This window comes from Apis cerana, linkage group LG13, assembly GCF_029169275.1.
Source record: "Apis cerana isolate GH-2021 linkage group LG13, AcerK_1.0, whole genome shotgun sequence".
Classification (NCBI taxonomy): Eukaryota; Metazoa; Arthropoda; class Insecta; order Hymenoptera; family Apidae; genus Apis; species Apis cerana.
The window spans coordinates 1,620,147-1,641,173 of NC_083864.1; the positions used below are offsets into that span (position 1 = coordinate 1,620,147).

The 21,027-nt window shown below is 19.9% G+C and overlaps 2 protein-coding genes across 6 annotated transcripts in view; one reads left to right on the plus strand and one right to left on the minus strand.

Moving 5' to 3' along the window:
* LOC114577416 (uncharacterized) overlaps positions 1-21,027 on the plus strand; it is a 285,863-nt gene that overhangs the window by 135,683 nt on the left and 129,153 nt on the right. The window lies entirely within an intron of this gene.
* LOC107996991 (multiple inositol polyphosphate phosphatase 1-like) overlaps positions 10,760-21,027 on the minus strand; it is a 34,948-nt gene continuing 24,680 nt past the window's right edge. Inside the window, exons 2-10 of one of the 3 annotated variants that reach the window (XM_017055327.3) lie at positions 14,032-14,111; positions 13,596-13,795; positions 13,369-13,500; positions 13,110-13,303; positions 12,927-13,040; positions 12,707-12,851; positions 12,409-12,613; positions 11,174-11,383; positions 10,760-11,089 (exon numbers count right to left, since the gene is read on the minus strand). In XM_017055327.3, the coding sequence (XP_016910816.1) occupies positions 10,939-11,089; positions 11,174-11,383; positions 12,409-12,613; positions 12,707-12,851; positions 12,927-13,040; positions 13,110-13,303; positions 13,369-13,500; positions 13,596-13,764 (1,320 nt within the window). In that variant the 5' untranslated portion in view covers positions 13,765-13,795; positions 14,032-14,111 and the 3' untranslated portion in view covers positions 10,760-10,938. Of the gene's footprint in view, positions 11,090-11,173; positions 11,384-12,408; positions 12,614-12,706; positions 12,852-12,926; positions 13,041-13,109; positions 13,304-13,368; positions 13,501-13,595; positions 13,796-13,985; positions 14,112-21,027 lie in introns of those variants that run through there. The other 2 variants (XM_017055328.3, XM_017055326.3) reach the window with 2 other exon arrangements.

The window sequence follows — 21,027 nt, forward strand, 5'->3', positions numbered from 1 at the left end:
TGTTCGCGTCCGCAATAGTATGCTTGTTATAAAGTTATTAAGTACATGTATATATATATGTCGAATATTTTTTTTAACTAAACTATACATGTGTATGTGTGTGGTGCTTGTAAAGCTGGTGCTTGTGACTATTTGTATTTTCTTAAGTGGATTGTATTACAAATATAGTGTACGTGTGAATTGAATTGAATGAAAATTGAATCTGTTACAATATCACATTAATTGCGTATGTCCAATAATTAGATCATTATGTCTAGTTAAAGAGAAAGTATTTATTTGTCATATTTGGCAGTTAAAACGTTCACGATGAAATATTAATTAGATATTTTTCATAATGCTACGGGTAATCATCAGACTACTATGTGTTGTTATCTATTTATCCGGCAACAGGAATATTACGTATTCACAACGAATGCTAATTAGATTCTTCCAAAATGAGGCTTGTGTTCTTAAAAAATCTCTCCTAGTTCAATTGAGATCACAGAGGAGCACGATAATAATCAATATCTCGGTCAGTGCTTGTTTCATAACATTCCCAAATTATAGGAAAATTGTTTGAATTAAATTGATGATCAATGTATAAAGATATCAAAATAGATATAATAATTAGGCATTGATTAAAATATATTTATTATAGATTTCCTCGAACTATGATGTTGGTTGTCAATTAAGTCTCGAGTATGTCATTCTTAGGATCGAATTCCGCTTCAAGCAGAAGCGGAATTTTTGAAGTATATCAAAAATATGTAATTATAAGTATTGATTAAATTCTTCTTAAAAATGGCAGTCTTCTCAAATAAAAAAAAGAATTTCCATATGAGGAATTTTTTCGAATAAGCTGTTCATAAATCTCGTGGACAATAAATGTACGCGAACACATATTAATAATTTATATATTATATATAAATAATATTTTATTATTTTTTATTATGGAATATTACCTATGTATAATATATTTATACAATATATTTATTATATTATCATATAATATAGTGATATAATATAACTTATAAGTGATAGAATGCCAATGCGTAATAAATTTTAATTGAATGAAATTTTAATCAAGTGAATATTTATATATTCATAAAACACTTATATACATTTGTTATTGTTATTACGTTCGCTGATTTAAAGAAAAAATTTTGAATATTTGGCAAAATAATCCAAAAATACAGAAATAAAACAATGCCGGAAAAAGTACGAAATGTAATTAAAAGAAAAGAAAGAAATACAAATTATTAACATTTATGCATAATTAATAAAAAATGAATTGATAACTTATACTAGTTAGTTAATAAAAATTATTATCAAATATTGTTCAGATCTATAAATTTTATTAAAAATAAAAAATATTATTTTATTACAAAATGTTAAAAATAAACATTCTAAATAACAATATATTTCCTATTACAATATTACATGTAAATATATCAAATATTTATATAAATAAATATACATACATATTATAAAAATAATATACGTACATATTTCTTTCAGTAAAATAAAATTTACTTATATAATATATATATATATATATAGTGATTCAATATAAGCATAACTCAGAAGAGTTTTGTTTTTGGAACATAGTATCGTGATATCACAAAAAAGAAATATAATACAAAAATAATTCTATTAAAAAAAGTTTATTGCAAAAAAAATTTTGAATCGATAAATTTGATTTGTTTCCCAATTAATTTATATAAGAGATTCTATTATAATTCAAGAAATTTTATTATAATTAATTCTATTAATCACGACTAAATGAAAATGAAGTATAATAGTATGATCTACAAAAATATACCAAGGTTTATTAAAATATATATAAGAATAATCCGGTTTGATATAAATAGTTTTCAATACTAATTTTATTCTGAATCATTGCAAATAAATTTTCCATACAATATTATAATAAAAAATATTTATGTTCAAATAATATTATTGTACATTCAGATAATTCATATTTATGAATAAATGATAAATTATGATAAATGAAGTTTTATTGTATATTATTATAAGAAACTAACTAATTACTAAATCTTCTTTTTTTTCTTAATATTTAAAATAAAGAATTATGCAACAGACAAATAATAATTCAAATTTTACGTAGATATGTTAAAATCTATAAAAATACAATATAAGAAATTTAAATGTATAATTTATTTTTCATTTTATTACTTTTGGTGAAAAGTTTTTTGTTATATTAAATAATATAAATATAATATGAAGTAAATATAAAAAAAAATAATTTAAACTTTGCAATATAATGAGATAAATTAATAGAATATATGAAAAAATGCTAATTGGAAAATAATTTAATTAACAAAAAACTGAAAAAAAATATTATAAATTCACATAAATATTAAAAAATTTATATAAACATCATTTCTTAGAATATTATCTATCTATTTTGTGACATTTTCATTTATAATTGCTAGTTGTTTTTATAGTTAATATTAAAGTTAGTTACAATAATAATAAGTTTTATTTTTTTATAGTTTTTTCTTTAATAAAAAAAGTTTAAATTATTATTATTGTTGTTGTTATTGTTATTGTTATCATTATTATTGTTATTGTTATTGTTATCATTATTATTGTTATTATCATTATCATCATCATCATCATTATTATTATTATTATTATCGTATTTAATATACTATTTTATTATTTTATATTTTTTTATATTGTTGAAGTTTTATTATATCAAGCATATTATATCTTTATATAATATTTATATGACATATCATTTTACATTTTAAAATTTATACTTTACTATATTTCTTTAATATATACTATATTATATTATTTTGTTTGACCAAAAACAAAAATCTTTTGAAAAAAAATATAATATCAACAATTATTCAAACGATATAAAATCGTTTGATAACGATAGATATCTACTTGAGTCGCATTTCTAATATTTTGTGCTTCAAAGAGGGTACATTAACCTCGAGAATATGACTATCGTCGGGTTGAGGCCGTACAGCTGCGGTTCAAGGAGACACCCTTAAAAGGTCAAAAGTTCGTTCTCTTTGCGTGCACCCTGCGTGACATCCTCGAGGGTCGCTAGCGCTCCTGTCGCCTGGCAACGGTGCTTATTCGACCAATGGACAAGGCAGAGAGAATGAGAGAGAAAAGGGACCATAAAAGGAGTGAAAAAAAGAAGGTGAAATGAGAAAGGAGATCTTTCCTCTTGCACATTTTCCCTCTTTCTCTTCTTCCTTTTTTTTTTTTCGCTGCTGCCTTTATTTCTACGCACTACTCGACTCATCGCCAAGCGCTAGGCGCCACTTTAATTGGACCGAGCAATCGTCAAGTTTCCCTTCTTCCTTTGAAGGGTGGCAGCCTTGTATCCCCAAAAACCTTCCCTTCGTCTTTGAAACCCTCGTGCTTCCTTCGTGCAACGCTCCCTTCTTTCCTCCTTTGGATTTGCTGCATCTTTTAGAAGATTCACGAGTGCTCGAAAGAGGGAACTTTAATATCTGCTTTCGTTCCGAGATCGTTTGTGCACGTACTCCGGCTCTTTGCGCTCGAGTTTATCGGACTACCGGTACGGCGTCGTTGGAAATCTTGAAAATCCGACGGAAATACTGATTCGCAGATGTTGGCGAAACTTTTCATTGAAAATAGAAGACTGACGAACCAAAGGAATAAGAAATTAAGAAACACGATTTCTAGTTTTCACGCAGTTTTTCTTGCACGATTATTATTATATAAGGAAGAGTCTATACTCGATCTCATCAATTTTTTCATCATTGAAAAATGTAAAATATCTAATGTTATATTAATGTTACGTTTATTAACATAAATCGTGAATATTCAAAATGGATATTTTACTTTTCTGTAGTTAATTAGAATTTTTTCTCCTAGTTAATTAGAATTTGAAAATATAATTCGTATCTTTAAATTTTTTAAAATGTCAAAATTATTGTAGATTATTATATATTTTAAATTCTATGTTATATATGTTATATTATAAATGCTAAATTAATATTTATTAATAAATTGAATGCAATTCCTAAATTATTCTGTGATATAAATGTGATATAAATATAAAATAAATAAATAAAATAATACTGATGTTTAAATAATTTATCGATTTTATATATGACATATGACATATCTATAATTTGTAACAATTTGTAACAATTGGAATATATTCTAAATGATTAATTAAGTAATATAAAAAATTGCAAAATAATTTTTCAAAATTTTAATAGTAATGGAATAATAAAAATCCTAATATTAATCCTAGATATTAAAAAAAAGAAATATTAATATTAATTAATATTTGATTGTAATTATTTCTATTGCATTAAATAACTCTAAATATAGGATATCAATATATTTATAAAATTTTTGCCCAGAAAAAGTCGACATTCAAAAATATTTATTTTAGTTTATTTATTAAATCATAATTCTTTGTTCTAAATAAAATAAGATGAAGATAAAGTGAGATGATAATAAAAATAATAAAACTATTATATCTTATTTATATTTATTTATATTTTATATAATTGTTTATAATAAATAAATTTTATTTATTATTATATTTCTGTCTACTATTTATATTTGTTTGTTGTCTCTTTGAATCAAATAACATTTATTTAAATATTATTTTTAATAATATCTTTAATATTATGATATTCAATTGTATTTAATTAAATAGAATATCCTACATATATATATATTATATCAATGATTCTGTTTAGTTATATGTAATCATTAATAAAATATATTTGTAAATAATTAAATTGTACCATAAAAACACATTTTTATAAATAACTTGTACGACCCGATATCGCATAGTATAGTATTATTAAAAAGTTAAATAAAATTATTTGAAAATTTGTTTAATTTTTAAATTTTTATATCTTTACTAAAAAAAATTTAACCAAAATTAATAAATGAAATACTATTTTAAAGTTGTATTTTTTATTTTTTGATTCTTCAAAGTAATTCTTTTTAAATGAATGTCTAGAAGATAAAATTCACTTTTAAAATAAATATATTAAATTATGCACTGAAAATCAAAAAATATGATTATTTGTACACAAAAAAAAATTTTATTTTCTAACATATTATTATATAATATATGTTGCTCATATATTTAACTATTTTATTTAAAAAAAAAAATTTTATGAATTACGATAAAATTTTTGAAATGGAATTTTGACTAATTCCAAATATCCCATTAAATATCAATATAATTGTTATTTCTAGAACTGTTCAAAATCGAAACATCACAAAACATCTTTCTCCTAATATAGTCACAAACAATAAGAGTGATTAGTAATAACTGTTGCCGCTAGGTGGCTTCTTCTATTATAATATTCTTACTATCAATAGCAATGCGTAATATAGATAACAATCGATGGATTTGCAATTAATCAACAATTCATTAGTTGTTCATATATCGCGAAGAGATATATTACATGAATATTTTAGTAAATATTGACTTTATAAAAATTTAAAGCTATAACTCTTTATTGCTCTCTCTCTCTGTATTATTATCCCAAAGTTAATTCATTAAATTTACCTAATTTAACTTAATCTAGAAATGTAATCCAAATTTATTCTATCTAACCGATTATGTTAAGTTGGATTAGATTTTTGAATAGAGATACAGAGAAAGAACTTGCTCATGTATTGAATTTTTAAAATCAATATTGATAGGAAATTTCCAAATATATAAAAAGATATTTATTGGATGAATTCATAAAAATTTATACATATATTTCAAAAACTAAAATCTTTCAGAATCTATTGTAAGACAAATTTATTTAAAAATGTTTGCAACAATATATTTTAAAATTATTGAAATTAGTGCAATATAATTTGAGTGATATGATTTTGGCAAGACTCTTCTAATAAAATATAAAAAAATGAAGTTGTCTGTAAATCTTTTAATTACTGAAATACGAGTTCAATTAGTTAACCGCATAATTAATATCTAATAAACATTATTTATTTGTATAGTAATTTTTTTGTAACAATTTAAATGATCAACTAATTAACTTAATTATATATTAATTACTTACTTAATTAATATATTCTATAATTAATTTTAATCAAATTAAATATATATAATAAAGAAATAAAAATAAATATTTTTTTTCTGAAATTTAAATTACAAATACAATGGAATTTTATATTAGATAGGTTTTAGTAATGAACACAGCAATGCTCATAGAATATTTCCTGAATTCAATAAAACGGCGGATGGTGGGACGTAGCCTCATAAACGAGTAATCTGCTATTCAGGTCATAACCCAGCACACGTCAAGCCAGGATGGTCGTTTTCCCAGTAACTCCAGATTCCCTTCTCCTACCTTGGGATTCCGCAAGATTGGATGCAGAAGATAAAAAGGACATATTCAGAAGAAAGATTATAGAGACGCATAAAAGCATTTAAAACTCATAGTCCTTGAATCGAATGATAATATCTCAAGATCAATTTGAATGTGTTTTTTTCAAATAACAATTAGAGCTTTTTTGAAGTACAATATGAATTTTGAATAATTATTTATAATATGATTGTCTAATTGAATTTTTTGTGCAATCGAAACTAAAATATTAAAATATTTCATAATTAAAATTAAAAAATAACAATTTATTACACATTTCACATCTTATAATATAATATAATATCTTATGATATATCATATTTTATAATATCTTATAATATCTTATAATATAAAGAAAATGCGTTTGATAATTTGGTAATACCAAGATATCTAAATAATTAACATTATTTAATTTAATATTAGTAATATCAATAATAATAAGAACAAATGATTTTTTATTGCCATTTATATAAAAACTGTAATTTTAATATTTCTGATTTAATTTATAAAATATCAATTTCCAAAATTTTTTTAATAGATATCAATTGTTAAAAATCATAAAAGTTAAATTATGGCTAAATCTTTAAATAAATCATCTAATTTTTTTATTTGCATTTTAATTTTATGATTTTATATGAATTTTGCTAAAATTTCGAAGATACAAAATATAACATAATTTTAGATTTTAATATCATTTTGTTAATTTGGAATACTGAAGGTAAAATTTAAAATACCAAGAGCTATGTTAGGACTATTTACATTAATAAATGATAAAGAGATATCAATAAACGAAATAATTGATTGCAAATCTATATATTTAATGATGATTTTAAAAAAACTGATTGATTAAGTTATAATAATAAAAAATAATTTTATGGAATTTAAGCCTAAGGAAATTTTTGTATTTGATTAATTTTGTATTTGTTTTTGTATTTGATTAAATCATAAAAATAATTTTATATTTTAATCTAATAAATATATTTAATGTTAATTAATATTAATTAATTAACATAATTATTAAATTGTTAAAAACAATTCAAGAAATTACACTAATCTCTTTTTCTCACCAATAAATTTAACCAATTGTTTTATAAAAATATAAATATAAATATAAATATAAATATAAATTATAATATTACAATTATACAGCACTCAAAAAATAGAAAAATATATATAATTATGTAATTGCATTAAAATCACATAATATATTGTTAGAATATAAATTCATTTACAAGTTTTGATCATGCTATATAAAATATATCAAGAAATTTTGATGATATTAGAAAATATCTAATAGATTCAAACTATAAGAAATTACATAAAAATAATAGCAGAGAATGTGCATTTCAATGTTAAATGATGAAGAATTTATCAAGTTGAACATTATGCACAAAACATAAAATGTTTATAATAGAAAAATTCTAATTAATAAATATTTGTTGAAAAATTATTCCAAAACATATAAAAAACTCGAAAAATGTCATTTAATTTATAGATATATGGATAAATATCTTTTTTTTTTATTATCCATTATTATCCATTTTTTCACGATTATCTTAAAATTTAACACATTATAAATTTTTTATTTTCTTATTAAATACGCTGCTATAATTCATACGAAGTTCTCACAAAAATATATATTTTAGCAAATTAATTTTATTGTTATATTCTATTTATAAATAGAATGATATATGAGTGATTATGAAAAAACTATTTCTATTTATAAATATACAATAAATTTAATTGCATGAAATATTTTACAAAATAGGGAAAATATCTGTAAAATTATTAAAAAATCTCCACTATTGTTATTAAAAAATTAATAATTTCCATAAATCTTATCTAAACTTTTAAATTTAAAAAGAGATATAATGATATGATACAACGTAAACAATTCATTTATGTACAATTCTGTTACATTTCATTGAATTAAAAATAATTTTATTGGGAATTTTTACAGAATTATATAATTAGAAAAATATAAAATAATTGAAAAATGGGAAATTATTAATAATACATAAAACTATTTTAAAACTTTGATGAAACAACTACAAAATTATTTAATTAGAATTATGTAACGATATCAAATATTATTATTATTATTCATTATTATTCATACTCAATATATTATAAGAAATAAAATTATATATGTAGTAATAGATAATGTCCAATTATATGCAATTAACAAATATACAAATTTATATCTATAAAATAAATTATTTTAAATATTTTTATATTATTTATTTTTATATTATTTTAAATATCAAAGCATATTTTATGCAATTTTATGCAATAAAAATATGCAAAAAAAAATAATATAACAAATATGATATAAACCAAAACAATTGCAATACACAGTCAAATAATAATAACAATAAATTATAAATACTTTAGCAATAGATAACAATAAATAAATAGATTTTATTGATAGTATATAGATACATTTCAATAAAAAAATAAAAAATGTATGATTAATATCAATAATAATTTTTCATTAATAAAATATAAATATAATTATATATTTCTTAATAATATAATTTTGAAATTTTGAAATAAACATATCTATATTTATATATATATATATATATATATTGTTATATATATTGTTATATATATATATATGGTTATATGGCTAATGAATATAAATATTTTAAATTTATTAAAGTTTAAGAGATGATAAAAAATAATAAAATGAAAATGATCAACTAGATATATGGCAGTATTGTATCATTTTAATGAAAAAATGATGAATTTATATCCTTTTAAATAAACAATTAATTATTTCCGAATTTTAGTATAAAATACTATATATATTTATAATATATGATACATTCATTTAATAAAAAGAAGTTTATTTCGAACAAGTTCCAAGATATTCGACATTATATAATATTTTATTTAAATCTATAAATGAATCGTTGTGTATTTTATTTAAATCCATAGTATTTCCATAGAATCATTGTATTCAATCTACTTAACAAAATCAAAAGAAACAAATCAAATCATACTCATAAGATTTCAAATTAAAGAAATCGAATATTTTTTTACATAGAAACTTGTTTCTTTTAATCATGTATATAAAAATATCGTACATAGCTCAGTGAATCAGTTGATAAACCTTTATCTCGACCACTTGTACTCAATATTTGTTACTAGTGCAGATTGATCGTTTAGATTACGATGTTTATTGGCACCCTTGTATATATATATGTGTGTATATGTATGTATATTTGAGATTATATAATATAATTAATATGTAATATAATTGTATTTTCTTATGTCTCTTGGTAATTTTATTTTTCTTAAAGAGCTAATATGATATGAATTATCATTAAATAAATGAATGTGAATCTCTGAGTTATATTTTATTTTGTTTTGTTATGTTTTGCGATCAAGAGAATGATTGCATTAAAGGCTATGAATCTGATATTATCTACTTAAAAAGAGAAATGTTAGCATTTTTAAAATCTTCTATTCGTTTTATTTTTTTCTATCTTTTTATATCTTCTATATATCAAAAGAACAGAGATTTAGTGTGTATAATGTTGAACTTGAGAATGAAAATTTTAACAAAAGTCAAGACTAATTTGATAAATTATGAACATAAATTATGAATTCATTTTTAAAAAATATCGATTTCTATAATATATATAAAAATTATCGAAATCAAAAACATTTGTATTTTATACATTATACATTATAATTTTTGTTTTCATTTTGGTCTAGTGAATCATTCTCTTTAAAGGCCATCTTAATTTTAATTCCTAATCTTAATTCTTAATATTATATACTATATATTTCATATAATATATTTATTAATTTTTTTTTATTTACATTCTTTTTTTCAAGCGATCTTAAGTTCATAATCTGGAATAAAACTTTAAAAAGTGGAATTGGAATTGAAAACTCTGATATAATTCTTCACTCTTTATTATGAAAATAATTACATGTATTATAAAATGATATTTATATTGAATAAACAAAACTAAATTAAAAAAAATAGATTTAATAATTAAAAAAAATAAAATATCTGTAATTTGATATCTCTAATATTAAAATGTCTATCCATGATAAATTACATTAATTAAAAATTGCTCGGTGCGTTGTATAATTTATTAAAAAAAATTTGAACAATATGTGTAAAATGCATATTGGTACTTACTAATACATTAATCCTAATATTTTAATTTAACTTTAATACGATGTGTACATTATATTTAAAAAATTAAATGACATATTGAATAAATAAACAATATATGTATATAACATATAATTAAATATAAAATATAATTAAACAATATGTATATAATTTGTCAATTTAATTGACAATAAAGATGTATATGCAAATTTGAAAATTAAATGACAATATCAAGTAATTGTAACTGAATTTAAAGGCATCATAGGATATGACCGTATTCTTCATCATATCAGCTTTATTGATTTCAACATACACGTTCAAGTTGTCATATTGTCATTTCTTCTACGCAATTTTTAACAAAAGTATACTATCATCCTCACTATTATCTTATTTTTATTCTTATCTTTTGCTAGATTATTAAATACTATATCTTTAAAACAGGATTTAACATGTACATTAATCATGACATATGTCCGCTTTACAGTTGAACACAGTTTCTTCTAGTTTGTTCCTCAGAAAATTCCAATCGCATATGCCGTGTTCGCAACAATCGATATCTAACGGTTTTTCATTTAAGTACAAGTTCACCTTGTAATCTTTACTACATCTGAAAATAATATTAGCAATATAATAAGAAAAGAATAAATTAATCTAAATAATTAAGAAAAAATTTAAATAATCATGGACATACTTAAACAACATAATCACTAAATTTGCAGAGAGCGGTGTTATATGAGCCTGATACCATTTTCTGTTTCTTGCTTGGATGAAATTTTTAGCTAACAAAGGTTCTGGATCTTTTGCAGCTCCAATTGTTGATAACAAAAGTTGAATCGCGGTAATATCAGCAAAGTAAAAAATACCTTTCGGTTCGTCTACACCATATCCATCCTCAAAATTTCTAAAATATTCACATGTAATATATGATGTGATATTTATTATTGATGATATTATATATATTTCGATTTATTAAGTGTAATTTCTATGTAATTTATTATCAACTATATTATATTAAAGTAATTTTGGGAAAAATAAATCATTTTTTTTTATTAAAATGGATTTATGACTATAATTATTAAAAAAAATTTTAATTTATGATATAATATATTCCTATATATTGTATTAGTAATGCTGAACATATTATAAAAAAAAATTGTAATATTTTTCTTAAAAATAGATATCTTTTGGATATTTATCTTAAATATTTTTTAGAATTAATTGTAATGAAGTAATTGAAATAAATTATATGGGACAGATAAAATTATATGAAAAAATAATAATTAATCATTTAAAAAAAAATAGAATTTTACATTTATTATAATAATATTTTATTTTATAATTTAAGATTTTTTTCTCGATTATTTTATATTTTCATATTTTATGTATACATTATTGTATATTTTCACATAATCATAGTTACAAAATTTTATCCAATCATCTATTTTTCTTCATTTTTATTTCAACATTCAATATATTTTTGCATATACTGTCACATTCAAAAATAATGGTCCAATTAACCCCTTCCCATCTGATCAAGTTCCATTATATGTTAAACGAAAGTCTAGTTTAAAGTTAATTATATACTTAACAAATTTTAATTATATACTTAATAAATTTGTTAACAAATTTTGAATTAAAAACCATTTGAAATACTTTTAATTGATATATTATAGAAAAATTTAATAAAATGTATTTTTATATCTCACGAGAATGAAAAATTTTTACATTTAATTTAAATTAAAAAAAATATTTGAAATATTTATCAATTATGAATTAAATATGAATTAATAAATAAAGTTTTATTTATTTATATAACTAAGAGCTAAAATCAATTAATAATTTTAATATTAAAAAGATATTTCAAAATTATAATAGTCTATCTTACCTACATGGTCCAATTCTTTTGGATTTTCTATATATACTTACCGAAAATGATTGTACACGTCCTTTATCATTGGACATCCAACAATTTGTCTCATGTTTTGACCATAACCTGAATTATAATAAGACATCAAATCTTCGCTGAATTGAATCTTTTCCAGATCTTCCTTTCTAAAAATGGCGCACCAGGGAGATGACCCGTAATAAATAGTCTCAAAGGTGCAAGTACGATAAAAAGATTTGATAGTACCTAAATAAAATTGATTAATGGAATTAATAAAAAATTCGTTTAAAACAAAAAAAGATTAAATTTTAATTTTAATTGTAAAATAAGATTTTATACTAAAAGGAAGTGGTGACGAATAACCGAGTCGATCACTAATACTCGCAAGCATTTCATTCCATTCTGCAGATTGTATATATTTATGAAATTCTTTCATTTGTGATGCACTCTTATGTTTCAAAAATGGCTGATAAATATTATGAAACTGTAAATTATTATACATTAAACATTTGTAAAATTAAAAGTTATCTTAACAATTAATAATTAATATTATACGAACTTGCAATAAATTATCTTTCTTCTTTATTTTTATATCAAAAGTTACATTACCAAACAGACCATTTATGAAGCTATTTATGCTATCTTTTGTTCCCAATTGTTCAATTCCTCTAAACTATATATAGATCAAATGTCAATTATTATAAAAATTTGTAAATATATTTATTAAATTTAAAGTACTTACAAGGTATTCATGTTTTAAAGAATCAACTGAGTCATATTCAAAAAAATTCGGGAAATAATTTTTAAATCGTATACCAAGAGAAAACATATCTTGTTTATCTTGCTTTATCAATAGCTTAAGATTATCATCATCTAGAAATTCATATTTTTTCCATTCTCTCAGCTTTTCAATATCCTTTGCACATAAATGAACTCCTAATAATAAATATAACATTATATGAAAATTATGAACTGATTAAAAATATTTATATTATACTTACCGCCTAGGTCATAGCTCTCGGAGATATTGTTATGATATTTTTGCAAGAGTTCATGTACATGAGGCGACCAGTAATTGTTATCACTACTAATTGAATGTCTAGCTAACATCCAAATCTGGCGAAGTTTACAATCTGTGAAAAAAAAAAAATATAACGAAGGTAAGTAGAAAATATAATTTATGCATTATTTGAGTTTTTTAGATATAAGGTAACAATCTATTACCTACTTGGCAAATGAGGATTAGTTATTGCACCACGAACAATATGATTACGTGTGTATGGACCGAAGTGCATAAAGGGATCTGTATCATCAGTGTAACAATAATCGCTTAAAACTAAATGATTTGTCAAACAAAAAATTGCGATTAATATCGCAATGATTTTTATATTCGACATATTTATTTTCTTGAAGGAACCTATATTGTATCTGAAATGAAAGATTATGTATATATAATTAAATAATTTAAAATATATACATACTATTGCGATGTTTTTTTGAAAACGATATATATACGCAAAAAGTACATTGCTTAAAAAAAAAACATAAAAATAAACACAAAATTTAAAATAAAGTTTATGAAAGTTATGAGAATTCCCTGTTACGAGATGGTACTTACAAGTTATCGTTTCAACGATTGTTTAAACTTAAACACTGCTACTCACCTTCTACGATTGAACGACTTAAGCGCGCGTTCTCCTCTTTTATAGGAAGGAGCCTATCAATACCTTCAGGTCTCAATGCTCTATAAGATTTAAATGAACGTTTTCGAATGTGTATTAAGATTGTTAATGATGTATAAAAAAGAACAATTTACAACAGATTATAATTACATTGAATTTCTTATATACTTCAATTATTATCTTATAGAATATTTTATTGTATTTAGTACGCATCTTAAATTTCCTGTTCAGCTGTACGCAAGATAAACGTGATGTTAAAACCGCACTTAAGCATTGTCGTACACCAATAAACTAAGCATACCTCAGAGTATAATCTCGAAAGCTGTATAACCTCGAAACAAGTTCAATTAAAATTTGATTTCATTACCTATAAAAGTACAATGGAAAACAATACGATTAGAACGGATAATAAAATCGTAAATAAATGAATAGTTAAAATGAACGAATTATTAGAAAACATATATTTCACTTCAGAGAAATTTTGATAATAATTTTCTTGTGTAAGGATAAATAGATATACATATGTTTAAATTATATATTTAAATCAATACATGCATATAACTGAAAGTGTTTATGAAAATAAAGGAATGATTATAAGACTTCTTTCACACTTTGAAACGATGAAAGAAGTTCATATGTACATACGAATATATCTATGTAATTCATATGTACATATATATGTATATGTATGTATTTATCGAGTCATAAATAATTTAATTTTGCATTGGATGGAGTAAGTGATAAAGTGAGAATGTTCAACTATGTGCACGACAGTACAGTAGAATACAGTATAATGCAGTATAGTAATACAGTATCCACTTGCGTAGCAGACTTCTTCAACGAAAACACGACGCATAGTGATAACACAATTAGCTGATTTAACTGATCAAAAGTCAATTTAAAAAATTTTTATTACTTAAGGTAATTAAATATGTGAATTAAAAATGTTATGATATTTTTTTTATCATTTATAAGACTTCTTAAACTCATGAAGTATACCTTCTCAAATGTTAAGAATTATTATATTATATTATATATAATTATTATTATAATACATACCATCTTGAAATTTTTGTAAAATAATTTGTATATTTTAAAAAGATTTTTTTCATTATTTATTTTTTGATTAAATATGCTTTATATAAAAGATCATTTCTCTTTTATTATATTCTTTTATGATTACTAATATTTAAAAGTATACATAAATATATTATAATATTTCACGAAATTTTATTATACTTCAGAATGAGTCTCTATATTATTTTGTAAAATTTATATTTACAATAAAAGAATTAGTATCCACTATTTGTTTTTAGACCTTATTGTCTTTTGATAATAAAGTCAAAACGACTAAGTGTTAAAAGAGAATCTAACAAATGGAAAAAAGAGTTAGTTTAAAGTTATGAAATAAAAAACATTAAAAAAGTTTTTATTTCATATTATTTATAGTTTGATAGTTACAAATGTTCTAATGGATCGAATAGTTCAAAGAATGAAATAAGACTGCAGTGATATACAAAATATGTAATTATACAGTGTATCCGTTTTATCTGTGAACAGCAAAAATATATACAAAAATTATAGGATTTAAGATATATATATATAGCGATGACATAAATTTAATTTTACAAATATGATTTTATATATACTTTATTAACCTTAAAACACATTATGAAAATCACATTAATATTTAAAAACTCTATATCTTTATGCTTGAAATTCAGATATTTTCAAACATTTAATATATTTATATAAATCATATTTAAAAATATATCGATATTAGCATTATTCCCTGATATCCACAGGAAATTTTTCGATTGAACTTTGTACATCATAATGGCATTAAAAAAATGTCGATTTTATGCATTTAAGACAATGTGATTTGCAAATGAACATGAAATTTTATTTAAATACGGTTTTTTTTCATTTTGTTGCAAATTATATACAAGAATTATAAATGTTACAAAATATATCGATTTGTTATTTTATTTTTTTTTTATCATACTCAGAAACATGAATATTTCAAATTTTCTTTAATATACTGAAATTACTCTTATTATCATATAATTTATTTTATCTGTTTTTTTTAAAAATCATAAAATAAATTCATATTAAAAAATGCGCAAAAAACTTATTATTATGCTCGAAACATCTTTATAAATAAAAGAAAAGTATCTATTAACAATTATCTATTAACAAGTTACATTGAGATAATATCTCAATTCTAATATATAAAATATGCAATATGATATGTATAATAATATAGATATATAAATATAATAATACAAATAGTGTATAGAAAGATATAGTAGTATATTATATTTTTTATATTTTATAAAATGTTACAAATAGATGTTACAAATATTTAAATCAAAATTATAAATGTTATAATGTTACAAAGCCAGTGAATTAAATTCTAAACCTAATATATCATCATAGTCAGTATTTTAAATTCACATCGAATTGGCAATATCTAATTTCTCTTTTTTTAAAATCTGATTAAAATTTCGAAAGTTCAAATATATAGTTTATATAAATTGTATCAATAATAACACAATTATAACAAAAATTTATAATATATATGTGATTTTTCATAAATTTTTCAAATTTTTTTTTCAACTTTCAAAATATTTTTATACTTTATATATACAAATATAAAAATCCAAGAAAGAAAAATATAATATATCGGGATTATTTTAATTCAAATTAAAATGAATAAAACATAATTATTATATTTTTTTATATTGATATCATTCTCATGATTAATAAATAATTATTAGTAAGTAATTAGTATCAAGAAATAATTCTTTACTATATATTAAAAACTATTTTTACTTATAGATTTTCACAATTTAATTATATTAATGAATTTAATTAATACTAAATATGAATAATTGCTAATACTAAATAATTTATACTAAAATATTTAATTTAATTATATATATAAAAAATATTTCAATTTAGATAAATAAACTGAAAATTCAATTATAATTATAATAATTGAATGAATATATTCTATATGAGAGTTTGCTATCTGATATAATAAATGTAAATTGTTTATAATTTAAATTTTATAATTTAAAAATATCTTAATTGAGATTTTTATATACTAATTTTTTGTTAGTTTTTTTTTGTTGACTAATATAATAAATCTCTAATACAATTTCTTTCTATCTTTGAAAAGTGTACCATGAATATATTAACACGTATACGTTCGTCTATGAAACGGAAATAGGTTCAACAAGGTGCATTGATCCGAAATTATGCTTGAGTACTGCAATGTGAGTCAGAAGAAAAAGAGATTGATAAAGAGTAATAGAAATAGAAAGAGAAAAATATAGAAGGATTGAGAGAAAAAAAGAGAGAACAATAGAATAAGCCATACAAAAATTGAATTGCATTTTAGATTGTATTATGACAAAAATAGAAATAATTAGGATGAGAAAAAATAAGAAAATTTTATTTTATTTTTGTCGTATCTTCTTTATATTATTACATCATGATATCTTATTTATTATTTAAATTATACATTTCATAAATATAATATATAAATTAATTATATTTATATAAATATGATTAATTTAAATTATTATATATTATATATTTAAATTATAAGTTTGAAATGTTTGAAATCTCAAATTATTTGAAGTATATTAATAACCAAAACTTTTATCATATTTTCAATGACAATTATTACATTTTTTATTAATTTTGTCTAATGAAAATTTCCTGCAGAATATCGATAATTATTTCAACAATTCTTTACAATTTTTTAAAATTAAATTGAAAATTTTTTTGATTGAATATTTAAATTTTTAAAACAAAATATATGAATTTCAAACTTTTGACATGATATATACATGTATGTATAATAATGTATATGATATATAATATTTAATGCATTTAATTGATTATAAGTTGTAAATTTAAAGACAAATATGTTCAAATATGTGAAAAATTTTATATAATGCATGTATTTTTATTTTTCTTAGAATTTGGATGAAATTTTTTATTTTTGTTACATCAATATTTTGTAAATAATTTTTAATCATTAACGTCAATTTAAAGCTAAAATGATTTTTAATTTATATTTATATTTATATTTTTTATTATTTGTATGTACACGTATAAAAATCAATAATATAAAAATAAAAATTAATATTCTACATTTTGTTTATGTATATTTCAAATAATTTTCTATTATAACATTACATATAATTAGAATTAAGAATTTAGTTCTTTAATATCTACATTAAAAAATTCATAACTAGTCTTATCTAATATAAACAAAATATGAATCATTATATCAATATTAATTAACAATTGTAAATTTTTTTCATTATTAAATAAAAATAAGAATAGAAATAAATTAACAGATTTTTATTTGTGTCATTTTTATATCATTTTGTATTATTATATATTGATTTTATATTTTTATTATACAATTTTGTTTATTAATTATTTATTATTAATACACTTTATAATACAATTTTATAATGATATTATTTTATAATATTGTTGTATCGAAGACTTTGTTTTTCAATCGTGTTTAACTTTCACAGAAACATTTCTACAATATTTTAATTTTATTTAAAAAATGTACAAAATCTTTTGTTGTTTACACATTCATTTTTTGATCACAATCAAATCAAATCTTCAATTTCCATTTCCAATTTCACAATCAAACGCTAAATTTTTGTATGGATTTATACGATAAAATCAATTTTAAATCAATAATATATTTATCTTATAAAGAAATTTTTATTAAAAATTATAAATATTTAATTATTTTCATATTTCTGATTTCAAAATTATTTCAAGATCATAAATATATTTTGGATGTATTCTCAAAATTATTTTTTTTATTACATTATCATAAAAATAACAACTAAAAAATATGCATAATATTTTTTTAAAATCAGAAATATTCGATAGAGTTGGATAATCATTACTTCGATAAATTGAAGTTTATATTTTTTTTTAAATTTTTTTAAAAAGAAGAAATTTTGAAAATTTATTATAATTGCCAAAATAATTGATAAATTCTTGAATATTTATTATTCTTCAATAAATCATTTTCGGATATCAATTTATATAATCTTTTTTTATCTGTCTAAATTTTTTTAATACATACTATAAATTTGAATTTTCTCCCTCCCTTTTCCCCCCATAATAGACTATTACTGCAATATTTAATATTATATATTGAATATCGAATTTATATTATCAACAATTATATTATCAATAAATATTTTCAACAAAATCAATATTTAAAGGAATTAATATGAAATGCAATTATGTATAAATATAAATTAAATTTTACATAAAATATTTAATTTTCCAAAAGTTATTTAAATTTTCTATTAGTTATAATAATTAATTAATTAATAATTATATAATTATTATTAATTATATATATATAAAGTAATAATTAAATTAATATTGAACAAAAAACATTTGATGTATTGATTATATTATTATCAATATAAAATCATAATTTATAGTGAAAAATATAACATTCGAATATTTTTAATAAACAAAATATATAGCTTATAAATTATGGTCATTATCAAGATATTAAATGATTTTAAAATAAGAAAATAAATAAAAATAAACCTAAAATGTGATCAAATTATGAAAACTCAAAAAAATAAAGCATATATATTCATATTTATAATTTATTGAATCTATTATATATACATTTAAACTATCATATTTCCAAATTGTTTCTTTAATTGAATATAATATAAAAAAATGATTGTTAAAAAAAACTAATTTTTTGTATTCTAATAATTTCAGCATTTATTAAGATTTAATTAAGAATCTGTTGTTCTGTTCGGATTCATTTACGAAAATATTTCTCATTTTATAATATTGTTTAACATTAATTATATGTTCAAATTATTATAATCATTTATTATAACATTTATTATAATTGATAATTATTTCATTGTAATATTTTTCAAATTCCTAAATCTATCTTTTCTTTATTTTATTAGACTACTATGGTATGTAAAATATAAAATATAATATTTAAGTTTAAAATAATAAAAATATTTCTAAAAAATATAAAAATTAATATAAACATAAAAAATAAAGAATTATAAATATAATTTTATTATTAATTATTATAAATATAATTTTTCATAATTTATTTCTTTTAATTCATTATTAATTTTTAATTTTTAATTATTATTTAATTTTTGTTTTTATATATAATAATATAAAATATCTCAAAAATGTGAGAACATCCATAAACTGATTTCTAATAATTTTAATCAATATTTTCTTTTTTAAAAAAACTTATTTAAAAAAATATTGGTCAATCAAGGAGCTTAGTCCATTTACAATGACAGTAGCATTGAGTATTGCCAATCAAGTATAAATAAGTTCAAGTAATATATCTCGAAAAAACGGTCGAAGCCTAAGTGCTAATTGATTGTTTTTTGTTAATAATTTCTTAAGCCATAAAGAAAATTTTTGCAAAGAAAATGTTGCTTAAAATTATTTCAGAAATTACCAATTATAATATTTAATATTCAATATTTTATCTTGTATATCAATTAAAATAGTATTAATATTTAAAATTTAAATTTACATAGACACTTAAGTTTATTTCTTTTTATGTTTAATATATTTTCTTTTTATTTTACTCGTAGATAATATATTTTTAATATATATATATATTTTTAAATTAATTTATTTATAAATGTAATAAAGAAAATGATAAATTATTATAGCTTTTATATACTTATTTATATCTTAATTAAAATCTACACATTCATTTTTAGCTAATAATATAATATATATTTATATTAATGTTTTTTCATTTGATATTTCAATGCTGCTAGTGTTCATATTTACATTAACAATTCAAAACTAGAAAGAATAATTTCATATTCTCTATTATACAATTATTCTCTATTATTAATTTTATTACAAAGATATTAGATTTGATACTATTATCTTAAAATTTTT